This window comes from Eretmochelys imbricata, chromosome 4 (assembly GCF_965152235.1).
Source record: "Eretmochelys imbricata isolate rEreImb1 chromosome 4, rEreImb1.hap1, whole genome shotgun sequence".
Taxonomy (NCBI): domain Eukaryota; kingdom Metazoa; phylum Chordata; order Testudines; family Cheloniidae; genus Eretmochelys; species Eretmochelys imbricata.
This window is the reverse complement of record NC_135575.1, coordinates 109,272,030-109,285,732: the sequence shown is the minus strand read 5'-3', so window position 1 is coordinate 109,285,732 and position 13,703 is coordinate 109,272,030. Positions and strand designations below refer to the sequence as shown.

Genomic DNA, 13,703 nt, shown 5'->3' with positions numbered 1-13,703 from the left:
ACTCCACAGTTTCATAAGAGATGCAATGCCATAAAGTAATCTGGAGTGTAAACTCTTTGTGACAAGAGACCTGTCTTTTAGTGTTTTCAGCGAAGCACATTTGTGAGTACCATGCAATAAAATAATGAAGAATAATGTGTACCTGTTCAACATGGTAAAACCACACTCATTCACACAGATCAAGAAACCACATGTGAAGTGTGCATGATTCTGAGCCTGTGTATATGAGATGTTGATGGTCCTCATTGGCCAGTCAAGGAACGCAGTCCATCTACATTGATCCTGCCTGATAAAGTATGGTGATAGTGACAGGAGTGGAGCTGCTCTGTAATAATTTATTAATACTGTATGTGAGGTGGTTATTGGGATGTTTAGCGTATACATATTTTGGTTTAGTTTAATAGAGGGCTTGTAATAAAAACAAGCAGGAAGTGAAACAATAGCTCAAAATAAGCCACCCCTTGTTTATAACTTAAGGGTTATTAAGAGACAATGCTGAAGAAGTGTTAACTTTGAAGATTCCACCTCCTGTCTTCAGCCATCTTACAGAATTAGTTTTGACAAACAGGGCCAAAGCCTGGGAACTGACACGAACAAAGCAGCTCTGGCTGTATTAGAAGGGGCTGTCTCTCATATGGCTAATCAAATTGTTATTCAGGGGAACAAGAATGACGCACACATGCTTACTAGAAATGTCTGAAGAAGTTAGGCCTGCCTAGCTTATCCCTGGGATGATAGGACTTTAGGTAAGATAGATGTGCTTGTAGGCTGTTGTTACAAAATCCTTTTTCTCTTGTGTTTTGCTCTATTGTTAGCATAAGCAACACATACGCCACTGGTCACAGACTCCCAAAGGGAAGAACCACAGGTACCAAACTCGGGTTGACCTGCTGGGTAGGCACTGTTGATATGCAGGCTGCTGTAGCCGACAGCCCAGTCTAAGAGTGGGAGAATTGAGGAATTCCACCCCAGTAGAGGTAAAGGCACAAGGCCTCACACTTGAGCGGTGTGCACTTGAGAGACAAAAAGGGAACAGAGGTGCAGCTGTCCGTGTAACCATGACAGTGACCTTGCAGGGTTTATTGCAATTTTTGTTGTTTCTGATTCTCCTCCCCTAGCTCCTCTTCACTGCAAACTGACTAGGCAGTGCTCCATCACTTCTGATGAAGATGAAACTGGTATGAAGGCAGCCTAGGAATGAGACTGGAGTCTAATAAGGAACTCCTTTAGAAAAGCTGCTGATGGTCTACTTTTTTTTTTTTTCTTCAGAGGTCATTATCTAAGTATGTCACTGTTGTCTGTGTTCGCCCATAGCTGTGGTATATGTTGCTGGAGCAAGTTCAGTTGCTGAGCAACCAGCTCTGAAGTCCTGCTGTGTTATTGTGGAGCAATCCCTAATGTCATCTCTTCCTCCTCCCCTTTGTAGGTTAAACCTAAAAGAGGGAGAGTGGGCTGGAACTAATATTAGAGAATGCCCAAAACAACATAGTGTAGCTCAAATAATGGTTGCTTTGCAGCTAACCCCTTCCTCCTGACATCTGGCCCAGCTGAATGTGTCCCTGAGTGGCACAACTGAAAAGAAAAAATAAATAAAATAAGTGGGCAGTGGCCCTTCTAAGATACCACATCTCTACAAAAGAAAAAGGACACTAAACTTTCTAAACTACTACATGCCACAAGGGGCCACAGAAATGGTTCCCTCAACCCACCCAGCAATATTGTTAATCTATCCAACTATACTCTTAGGACAGCTTCTTCTGCTGGGCTATCTTGGGGCCTCTCCTTCTGCCCCTCCACCCCCACGAACATGATTCAGTTCTGTGGTGATCTAGAATCCTATTTTCGACGTCTCTGACTCAAGGAATATTTCCAACACTCCTCTGAACAACATACTAATCCACAGAGACCTCCCTACCAACACTACCAAAAGAGGGATTCTAGGTGGACTCCTCCTGAAGGCCGAGACAGCAGACTGGACTTCTACATAGAGTGCTTCCGCCAACGTGCATGGGCTGAAATTGTGGAAAAGCAGCATCACTTGCCCCACAACCTCAGCCATGCAGAACACAATGCCATCCACAGCCTCAGAAACAACTCTGACATCATAATCAAAAAGGCTGACAAAGGAGGTGCTGTTGTCATCATGAATAGGTTGGAATATGAACAAGAGGTTGCTCGGCAGCTCTCCAACACCACTTTCTACAAGCCATTACCCTCTGATCCCACTGAGGGTTACCAAAAGAAACTACAGAATTTGCTCAAGAAACTCCCTGAAAAAGCACAAGATCAAATCCACACAGACACACCCCTGGACTACAAAGATGGACTACAAGCCATCAGGAACAGTATCCCCGATAATGTCACGGCAAACCTGGTGGCTGAACTTTGTGACTTTGTCCTCACCCATAACTATTTCACATTTGGGGACAATGTATACCTTCAAATCAGCGGCAGTGCTATGGGTACCCGCCTCACAGTATGCCAACATTTTTATGGCTGACTTAGAACAACGCTTCCTCAGCTCTCGTCCCCTAATGCCCCTACTCTACTTGCGCTATATTGATGACATCTTCATCATCTGGACCCATGGAAAAGAAGCCCTTGAGGAATTCCACCATGATTTCAACAATTTCCATCCCACCATCAACCTCAGCCTGGACCAGTCCACACAAGAGATCCACTTCCTGGACACTACGGTGCTAATAAGCGATGGTCACATAAACACCACCCTATATCAAAAACCTACTGGTTTTTTTCCATGGGTCCAGATGATGAAGATGTCATCAGTATAGCGCGAGTAGGGGCATTAGGGGATGACAGCTGAGGAAGCGTTGTTCTTTGTCAGCCATAAAAATGTTGGCATGCTGTGGGGCCATGTGGGTACCCATAGCAGTGCCGCTGGTTTGAAGGTATACATTGTCCCCAAATGTGAAATAGTTATGGGTGAGGACAAAGTCACAAAGTTCAGCCACCAGGTTTGCCGTGACATTATTGGGGAAACTGTTCCTGATGGCTTGTAGTCCATCTTTGTGTGGAATGTTGGTGTTGAGGGCTTCTACATCCATAGTGGCCAGGGTGGTGTTTTCAGGAAGATCACCAATGGATTGTAGTTTCCTCAGGAAGCCAGTGGTGTCTCTAAGATGGCTGGGAGTGCTGGTAGCATAGGGCCTGAGGAGGGAGTCTACATAGCCAGACAATCCTTCTGTCAGGGTGTCAATGCCTGAGATGATGGGGCGTCCAGGATTTCCAGGTTTATGGATCTTGGGTAGCAGATAGAATACCCCAGGTCGGGGATCCAGGGGTGTGAAAACAGACTCCAGTGAGAGACTGCTGAAATGGAATTAATTTGCAAACTGGATACAATTAACTTAGGCTTGAATAGAGACTGGGAGTGGATGGGTCATTACAAAAAGTAAAACTATTTCCCCATGTTTATTCCCCCCACCCCACCACTGTTCCTTAGACGTTCTTGTCTACTGCTGGAAATGGCCCACCTTGATTATCACTACAAAAGGTTTTCTTTCCCTCCACCTCCACCCCCCACCCCTGCTCTCCTGCTGGGATTAGCTCATCTTAAGTGATCACTCTCCTTACAGTGTGTATAACAACACCCATTGTTTCATGTTCTCTGTGTATATAAATCTTCCCACTGTATTTTCCACTGAATGCATCCGATGAAGTGAACTGTGGCTCACGAAAGCTTATGCTCAAATAAATTTGTTAGTTTCTAAGGTGCCACAAGTACTCCTTTTCTTTTTGCAGATACAGACTAACACGGCTGCTACTCTGAACCCTGCTTCAAAATAGTGGCTTTAAACATGAATATTAAAACTTCTGTCCAAAACCTTTTTTTTTTTTAAAGCCCAATTAGTACATATCCTGAATCATTTATATTTTGTGAATATTTTATGTCTGAACTTGTTTAAAGGAAATATTTAACAAAATTCTGATTTATTACCTTTATTTGCCCTTTATTGGAAAGAAAAATGAAAATATATTTTCCCCTGAGCTATTTTCAGTTAACATGAAATAGACACGGTGTTTTTCCTAGTTTCAGAGTTTACTAATTGTAATTGGTCCCTGAGTTTATAGAATTGATTTAATTGAGCATGGTATTCTTCCCACCCCATGTTAATACTCATGTGAAAAGAACAACCACCACCTCCTTATTTTCTTGCATGCTGCCCTTTGCAAACTTACCCGTAAGGCCACTACCCATTCACTTTTCAAGTCCCTCGCTTGAAAGAACCACTTCTGCTGCAGCACCTACAAGAAATCAGCCAGTGAATGCTGTCCAGGGTCTTTATCGTTCAAGCTGTTTGAATGTATCCTCTGGAGTCCCACTGAAGTTAGAAGGGTTCGGTGGAAGGGAAGAGGTTGAGGGCAGCTGGATTTTTAAAAAATCCTTGTAAAACTGTGTAAAGCCATATTCACTTGCAGACATCATGGCAGAGGTAAGTTTTAAGTAGGGAACTGAAAGAGGAGAAAGTGGTTTTGTGGATTTTTGCAGGGAGCTCCTCCCACTCATAGGGGCAGCATGGGCAAAAACAGAAGAGTGTTTCCTTCCAGGACACTTCCTCTTTGAAAGTATATTCTCCACAGATGTTTAGGGAGTGACCAGGTGATTTAAGATGAACTTGGGAAAAGTCTAAACCTTTCCTCAATGTACTCCTTCCGTGATCTCCTTTTGACATTTCTACTATTTAGGCTGGCTTTTTGTGGGTTTAAATATTTGGATATTCATATTGTATCCAAAGGCCTGACTGGCTTAGTTCTAATTACATACTGATATTAACGTCACTAATATTAAACAACATTTGATGGAACCCATGAAAACAGAAGTGCATGAAAATAGAAGGTGCTGGAGAGAAGAATCGGAACAGTTCTTTCAGAACTTTCAAGCAGGCTTGGCTCTAGAGAGAGCAAAAGTTTGGAAGACTGAGATATTCCAATTTTGTCCAAACTCTTCCCTTCATTCTCATTTTTTGTGTCATCTAACATACAACTAAGCCATAATATTGTATTATGTGGATCCTCATGCATCTTCCCCAGTTTTTTTTACTTGTTTTATGGAGGAAACTTAGGATGAACAATGGAATGTATCTCTTGACAGTAGGGGAAAGGATATTTCAAATGGTATTTACAGGCAATATGGATCTCTCTCTCTTTTTTTTTAAATAATTTTTCCTTCTTTTCAGTAATATGCCCTCCTATGTAGCTGTCAGCATTTATTTTACTTATATAAGTATAAATCGGGGTTTTATTTCAGGTTGAAGAATGATTAATAATATTTATTTCATTTTAGGACATTTTGTACTACGAACAGCTTAAGTCCAATGTGATTCAGCATGATCTTTTAGTGGACAGCCTGATTTACAAAGTGAGTAATTCATTAAATAGTGAGTATTTACTGATCAAAACAATAACTCTGTATTATAAAGAAAACACAAATGTTCTGGTTACATGGAGCATTGGAATAAAGCATGCTCATCTTTGAGTGTCCTCTACATATTCCCATTCATGGGATGTGCTGGCTGTTGCAGACTAGATGGTGGAAACTTCTTGTCGCAGTGCTCTTTGGAGTGTTTGCATCTTCCTCTAATCCCTCCCTCAGTGTTTCTGAATGTTCTGAGGGTGAGACTACAAAAGGGGGTGTGGTGCTCTATGCTTCCTCATTTCCTTCCAACTGCGGGAGGAGCTAGATGTGAACCTCTTTGGATGCTTTGAATCGAGATCCTTTTCTCAATAAGATTTTTGTACCTTAGTCTAGTCTAGCTTGAGCGTTAGTACAGTTAGTGTTAGTTAGGGGATATATTTAGTTAGCTCTTCAATTCTGACTTCTGGTTCCATGATGAATCCAAAGCTGAAATAACCGGATGTTAAGTGTGTGCGTGTGAGAGAGAGAGAGAGAGAGAGAGAGAGAGAGAGAGAGATCGATCATGTGGTCTTTCCAGCATCCATCCATGCTTGCACTAGATGTTTAAATGGCATGCCTGGATAAAGGCCACTCTTCTTCAAGATACTCAAACTTCAGTACCCTGTGAGCACGTAAGGAGCAGCAGAATAGGCTACAAGCCTTACTGTCACAAGAAGCACTGGCTGCAAAGTCTTTCTGCTCCAACTCTGCTAAAGAATCCAGACTTAAGGACAGGAAACTAATATAATGCCTAGAACCTACCAGACCTTGCAGCTCAAAAGGCACTGGTCTCTGAGCTGGGCTCTGGTTCCAAGGCTGTTGCATTATCAGTATCCAAATAATTGGATCCAGCTTTGAAGCACTTAAAACCTTGATTGGTTGTGGCCTCTGACATGAGAGCCAAGCCACATCAGATCTGATAATCTTGGCTCCAAGAAAGACAGTGTCAAGGCTAAGCATGCTCCAAAGGCTGAGACAAAGCTACATGCTGGGGGATTCCTCAGATCTCTCTGAGCAAGATCAGAGCCTAACTGTTCTGAAGCCAAAGAGAACAAATGATCCATAATGGAGAAAACCTCTCCCAAAGGATCTCTCCTCAGTTCAGAAGGTTGCATCAGATCTGAAAAAACCTCTGTAGCTCTTGTTCCCAGTACATCTGGTTCCTATGGCTCAGGTGCACAGAGCTTCGGTTGGAGTGTTTCTCAGATCTGAATGATTCATCTCTTATGGGAGAGAAGAAGAAATCTACTGTGTCATCCTTCTACACCAGATGAGAGGAAGAGAGAGAGGGATCTATCTTGGTATTCCCTGGCCACTTCCCTAAGATCAGCCAGGTTCCCCTTCCCGCCATTACACTTCATTGTTTAGAATAGATGCCAGGATCAGTTATTTTGCCAATAGTGTGATTGTCAGATCTGAGATCAGATCCACTCTCTGAAGAATTGGATCACATTAGAGTTACTGATGTTCATCTGAGCTTTCAGTCACAAAAACCTGACTATACAACTAGATATAATCTGTGTGGGTCATCTTGTCCTATGAGATGTTGCCATAGTTGGGTTAAGTGGCAAGTGGCAGGATTGTCAAGTGCCACCTTGTGTGGTGTGGCCATATTGCCCATTGCCTAGAGACGTTCAGCCTTACCAGCATAGGCACTCATCTCGGACTAGAGATAGGAAAAGGCTCACGCCTCAGATCCGAGACTCTTGGATCCAGTTTTTATATCTACTTAAAGAGAGCACTTTCCCACTATAGTGCTGGATGCTTTATCTGAAGAAGAGAAGCCTGTAGTTCAAATGGAATATCAGCAGTTATACCCAGAGCTTGAGAATGATTCTTCTCCTGATGCGAATGTTCGTAATGCTGCAGTCTCTTCACCTTCAGAGGATTTGCAATTTAATTATCTCATGGGTAGAATGGTTACAATATTAATGCTCCTGAGAGTTGCTTTAGAGGAGACTTCTCACCTAGTTTTTGATATTTTTCGGTTCTAATTCAGAGTAAGGTGCGTCTCCCAGTTTTAGATATGACTCTCCTGCCTGACCCCCGGGTACATACTTGGGAAGCTAGCACAAGTCGCTGTCCTTCCACCATAATCATGCTGTTATTTTTAGTGTGCTAGCTCTGGCAGAGTTAGCGTATATCTGTGTACCTGTGCTGGAAATCAGACTCCTAGCTGCTCTGTAGACATGCCCTATGTTCAGAGTGTTGTCTTTCCTGAAAGACATTCTTTCATCTTTGTCATGGTGGGTACTCTAAGAGAATATTCTGAAAGGGAATCATTCAGTTTTCCTAACTCCATCATTGACAGTCATGTCGGATGTGTCTAAGAGTAGATGGGCAGCGCACCTTCACAATCTGTTAATTCAGGACAATTGGAGTCATGGAAAAAATAGATTTATAGGTAAACTGGAGAGGAGTGCATCTGTCTAGCTCTCAAATTTTTTCTGTCTCACATCCAGAACAAAGTAGTGCAAATTGTCACAGACAAGAAAACAGCAATGAGAAGGGAGGAGCTCACTCGTCTCAGCTGTGCAAGGAGGCAGTCTAGCTATGGGCCTGCTGTATCCACTACAACATCTACCCAATTGCCCTGAACTTAGGTGGCAACTACAGCTACATAATAGATCAGTGCTGTGAGGCAGTTGCATGAATGTTCTGTTAAGGATTCAGTAATTCAGGACATATTCAATATCTGGTGGTTTCTGGAAGTAGATCTCTCCGTCATGAGCCAGAATATGAAATACCCTTGTTTCTACTCAGAATGGACAGAGACAATCTGTTCACATTGGATGCTTGTCTTCTGAATTGGGGGATGGGCCTGTTATTTGCTTCCTCCTTTTCCTCTTATACAGCGGGTCATAAAGATAAAGCACAATGGGGCCAGAGTAATTCTAATAAATTCTACCTGGCTGAGACAACGGTGGTATATAGACTTTCTTCACTTCTTTGAGGGGGTTTACAACTTTCTGCCAGTGATGGCAGCAAAAGCTGTTTTCACAAGAGGAGGTGAAGGTTCATCTCCCAGTCCTCTTTCTCTACATCTAGCTGCCATGGGTTGTAGGACTTTAATGGACCTTGACAAAAAATCTTGCACTTTAGAAGGTTATTTCCAGGAAGCAATCAACCAGAAAGTGTGGAGTTTAGGTGGTATAAATTCATGACCTGACAAGTGTGTAGTTTCTGTGTGGGCAACAGTTTAGTGTATTAATATTTACTGCATGTAAAGACTCTAGACCTCTCTTACACTACACTTAAACAGCAATAGCAGCGCATCATGTACTATAGATGATAAATCTGTCTTTGCACATGACACAGTTAAAATATTTATGAAAGTTTCAGTTAATATGTACCCACCATATCATAGGAAATCATCATCATCATAGGAAATTAATTTGGTCTTCACCCAGCTCATGAATCCTACTTTTGAACCGAGGGTGGATTGTTCTTTATTTCATATGTTTATTTAAGCAGCTTTTATAATAGTCTTTACATCAGCAAGGTGAGTGAGTGAGTTGCATGCTCTTATGGCTGACCTGACCATTCACTGTTCTTTACATAGATAAAATTGCCCTTAAACCTCATCCTTGAATCCTTTCAAAAGTGGTGTCTGGATTTCATATTAGTTAATTGCTGGTTGCCTTTCCAAGCTCTCATGCTTATAAAAAGAATCCAAACTACATATTTTAGCTTACTATCTGAATAGGATGAGAGAGCTTCAAAAGTCTCCTAAAATTTTTATTTCTTATGCTGACAGCTGTAAGAACAGGGATATACAGTTGCATCAGATCCTCCTCCTGCAGAAGTTAGGACACTGTCATGGGGTGTCTGGGCCCTTTTTAAAGGATGTCAGGACCAGTCTACCTGTGATGAACTTCATAAAGGAAAACGAGCCCATGTCAGCCACTTGTCAGTAGCTAAGTGCCCAGGTAGCTAGTTAGCAGCTAATTAGCTAACAAACACCTGGATCTGATAAATAGCTACCAACGCTCAGTTGGAGGAGGGTGCTGCTAGGAGGCTTGTGAGGGAGAGGTGCTCCCAGGGAACACAGCAATAGAATCCTCAGGAGAAGGAGAGGGACTTCCCAGATAGCTGCAGAAGGCCCAGCCTGTGAGGAGCTGCGTGCTACCAGGTGAGGAGCTGCATTCAACACAAAAGCCCTGCAGAGGCCTTAGTTACAGGGAAGGAATCATACAGAGTGCCTTGCGGGTAATGGGCCTGGGCATGGGATTGCTAGACTCAGGTGGGACTGATAAACTCAGATGAAGTTTGCCTCCCTGCTAAGAAGCCTGGATGAAAGCCTTTCTTGAGTGTCTGCTGAACTTTCTGTTAATAAATCAGACCCTCAGAAGGTGTGCCGGGCCAGGGGTCGGTGGGGACGCTGTTTAATGCAACCCAATGAATTTGACAACCCGATCTGAGAAATTAAGGCAGGGTGACCCGCACTGCTGCGCATGGACACAAGAGGCCACACAGGGATGGCACACATCCTTTATAAACACACTTGACTAGCACAGTGGTTACCTCTCTAGCATGTCCAGAAATGTTCTGATTGTTGAAATATGTAAGGCTGCTACTTTGAGGCTCGAGCCACACCTTTGCCAAATACTGTTAATTAGATCCAGCATCTAGATTGGATGCACAGTTCAGTAGGGCCATACTACAATCCTTATTCAGTTAAGATACTGAATCCCACCATCCAGTCGTGAGGTGCTGCTTGCCAAACTATCCCATGACTCGGTATATGCAGAGGACACTTGAAGAAGAAATGGAGATTACTTACTTGTAACTGGAATTCTTCGAGAGGGACTCTACACATTCCCACTCCCTGCCCACCTTCCCCTCTTCTTCAGATTGCTAATGAAATATTGACTCTGTGGTGGACTAGAAGGAACTGAGACAGGGGACACCGTGCCCCCTTTTATAGCCTCTCAGAACGTTCACAAACACTGAGGGGAGGGGCAAGAGCAGCAGTAGGGATGTTTGAGCCCCCTAACAGGCACTGCTGTGAGAAGTTTCCACAGTCCAAGCTGCACCAGCCAATGCATCCCCTGCGTGTGAATGTATGGAGTCCATCTTGAAGAATTCCCGTTACAAGTAAGTAACCTTCTTTTAGCATTAATGACAATTGTAGAATCTAGTCATTATTTAAAAATCCCCACAAGAACACGGAGGACTTGTCTGCAGGATTGAGCCCTAAACTGCTGGTGTTTGGGGTGGGTAGTTAGTGACGACTCAAGGATGCTTTTTGTTTGATGCTGGTCTGAATAAACACCAAGGGGGGAGTTTTTGGTCTCCAAGTTTTAGTCTAGAATATGATTGTAATCAAACTATTGTAGTGTTTGTGTGTTGTAATTATAAATATGAAGTCTGTGTATGACATCAACTGATAAGTGAAAGGAAACTCATTAATGCTGAAACAATGTCTTTAACCACTATCCTGGGCCTAGATTCTGCAGACATCACCCAAATGAAAAAATTATCTTTCAGCGACAAACTGCTATTTTTTTTAATTGTAGGATGTAAAGCTGACAGCGAGCAACGATGACTACTATTTTGTATTTGAGGATTATTTATATCAGGTAAGTAGCTAGTTCTTCTTTAGAAAAGATGAAAGTATGAGTTTGTTGGATTGTAACACCTTTGGGGCAGGCATTGTGTTTTGGTACATGTTTGAACTAACTGCACCTAACGTAATGGGGCTCCTAATTGAGGGCTGTAGGTTCTACTGCAATACAAAGAATAAATAATATCACTTTCTGAATGTAGGTTATAAAAATAACCTTTATGCTATAGGAAGACGAGGGTCACTCACTCTCCTGTGTCAATGCCCTTGACTTTCTGAAGTCCCTTGTATTATCAAATAGAATATTTTTGAATTTGAACAAGACTAGTGTAGAAGCTGAGCAAGACACTTGGATAGGAGTCTATTGGAGGAGACAAAGAGGCCACCAAATTGGAAATGATTCTACCTATTTGTTTTTTCAATACAATAACGTAAAAGGGATGAAGTCAGCTAGTTCTTTATTTTTCCAGTAGTCATAAGTTAGTTTAAAAAAACAACAAAAAAACTAGAGTTGAAGGACTCACAGAAATTGACTAAGTCTTGAGGAGACAAGTGAAAATCTTAGTTTAAATATAAAAATGTTGCTTGACAATGGCTTACTGTAATGGCTAATGATTTGGTTAAATATTTTAAAAATAAAAAACAGTAATTATAAATCTAGTATTGTGTGGATGCAGCAATGTCATTTTCATCATTTAACATTATTTCTAGCAAATAATTTCTAGTTAATTTATATTGAATTATCTACATTACTTCCCTTTAAATCTTTTTAAATGGAAGGAGATTACATTCATGAATTTCCTAATGTGTATTTGATTGCAGTGTCAACATAAATGTCATGGAGCAAACTTACCATTTTCAAAGCACTTTCAGCTTGATTAGTCACAGCTGTTAGGGTGGGCTTGTTTAATTTTGTTTTTTATAGCTATGTGAAACTACATGTGTGCCTTTTTGAAGTTAGTGTGCCCTATGTAAGTCTGAGCTTACGGTCTGGAGGAAAAATTAACCAAGAAATTGTTCTTAATGCTGCTTGTTCCCATACGTAGAAAATGTATACATTTGTAATTAAATATATTTATTCAAATATATCTGTGTGTGTTTGTGGATATATATAACTTTACGCATTTCTTTTAGGTGCCCATTTGAAATTATATCTCTATTTCATCTCAATTAAAAGTACAATTACAGTTTTCAAATAAAAATATATCTTAATTAAAATATGATTCATACTCTGAAAAGAGACTTCATAAAAATTACACCCCAGGTATCCATATTTATTCAGTCTCAAATACTTCTATGTATATTTTTCTCTGTTTAGGAGTCGGAAGATAAATTTTCTGTCAGTCTGAGCATCTCAGCTTGGGAGCTGAAATCAAACTGTTCTTTTGGGTCAATAAATATGTTAGTTATCTGACAGTCATGAAGAAGAAAGAATAATTTTTGTATTGGCTCTACAGTGATGACAGAAATAAAAACTTGTCTCTATCAGTGCTGGGAAGCTTATGTCACTCCGGAACATAGGACAGCAAATTTGCTAAATCTGATGACATTTTTGCATAGTCATTTCTCAGTACATAGCCACATTTGAAGGTTTTATTTTTGTTTCCTTTCAACATTTTAAGTCTTGAGTTATAAAGATGAATGTGATTGTAGGAATTCAAAGAAACAAAAACATCAAAAAGTACTGGATTTTAGCAACATAATCCCCAATGACTTCAACAACGGTCACCTAGCTAAATCCATGTGTGCTTTTTTTAAAAGTGCAGAGCTAAATTTGGTTCTGAGGTTTGAAAAACAACCCTAAACTTCTGATCACTCCTTGTGTCTAATTCCGTTTAGTACTTTATTCCATTCTGCAAAATGGTTTGTAAAAGAAGTATATCTCCTAAAGACAACCTTCATTCCCTACCTAATCTTCAGCTTCAACTACTTCTCAAATTGTTTCATTCTGCAGACCACCAAGAAGGGGCTCCACAGACCACAATTTAGGAATCACTCTGTTATGGCATATTATTTGCTGATTCCAAATGATAAGTGAGGGGGAAAATGTTGGTTAAGTAAGAGAATTTGAACACTGAAAATTATAGCTTAAAAGGGATATAGAAATCAGTTGTCTGTCTAGTCCTTCGTTTTTTGGCAGAATTAGTTATTGCTACTTAGATTGCAAGCTCTTTGGGGAAAGGATGATGTCTACCTCTTAGGTTTGTATGGCACCCAGAGTGGGGCCCTGATCCTGTCTGGAGCATCTGGGCTTATGATAATGACAAGATTAAATAATAATAATTAATAATATTGAGTTGTACCATTGGTTCTTATTTATTTATAAATAGGGGTTTACTTAAATTGTGGCACAATCATACATTTTTTGCAGGTTGGTAACAGCATAAATAGACATTTTGCTATTTATGCTGTGACCAGCTTATGAAAAATGTGATTTCTCTGCAGCATTTCTCAAACTGGGGATCCTGACTCAAAAGGGGGTGGCAAGCCTATTTAGGGGTCACAGTATTGCCATCCTTACTTCTCTGCTGCTGTTGGTGGTGGCGCTGCCTCAAGCTGGGCCACGGGAGAAGCTGCTCTCTGCTCTGCTTTCAGATCTGGATGGCCGGAGAGCGGCGGCTGCTGGCCGGGCGCCCAGCTCTGAAGGCAGCACCACCACCAGCAGCAGCGCAGAAGTGCAGGATTGCATATTACTTCTGCGCTGCTGCTGGCGGTGGTGCT

At 41.4% G+C, this 13,703-nt stretch overlaps 1 protein-coding gene across 5 annotated transcripts in view; it reads left to right on the top strand.

The window, feature by feature from the left end:
• The window catches only part of TBC1D19 (TBC1 domain family member 19), a 111,706-nt gene that overhangs the window by 66,413 nt on the left and 31,590 nt on the right, over positions 1-13,703 (top strand). For all 5 annotated transcript variants that reach the window (XM_077815776.1, XM_077815775.1, XM_077815774.1 and 2 more), the window contains exons 12-13: positions 5,306-5,380; positions 10,936-10,998. In XM_077815776.1, coding sequence (XP_077671902.1) covers positions 5,306-5,380; positions 10,936-10,998 — 138 coding nt within the window. The remainder of the gene's footprint in view (positions 1-5,305; positions 5,381-10,935; positions 10,999-13,703) is intronic.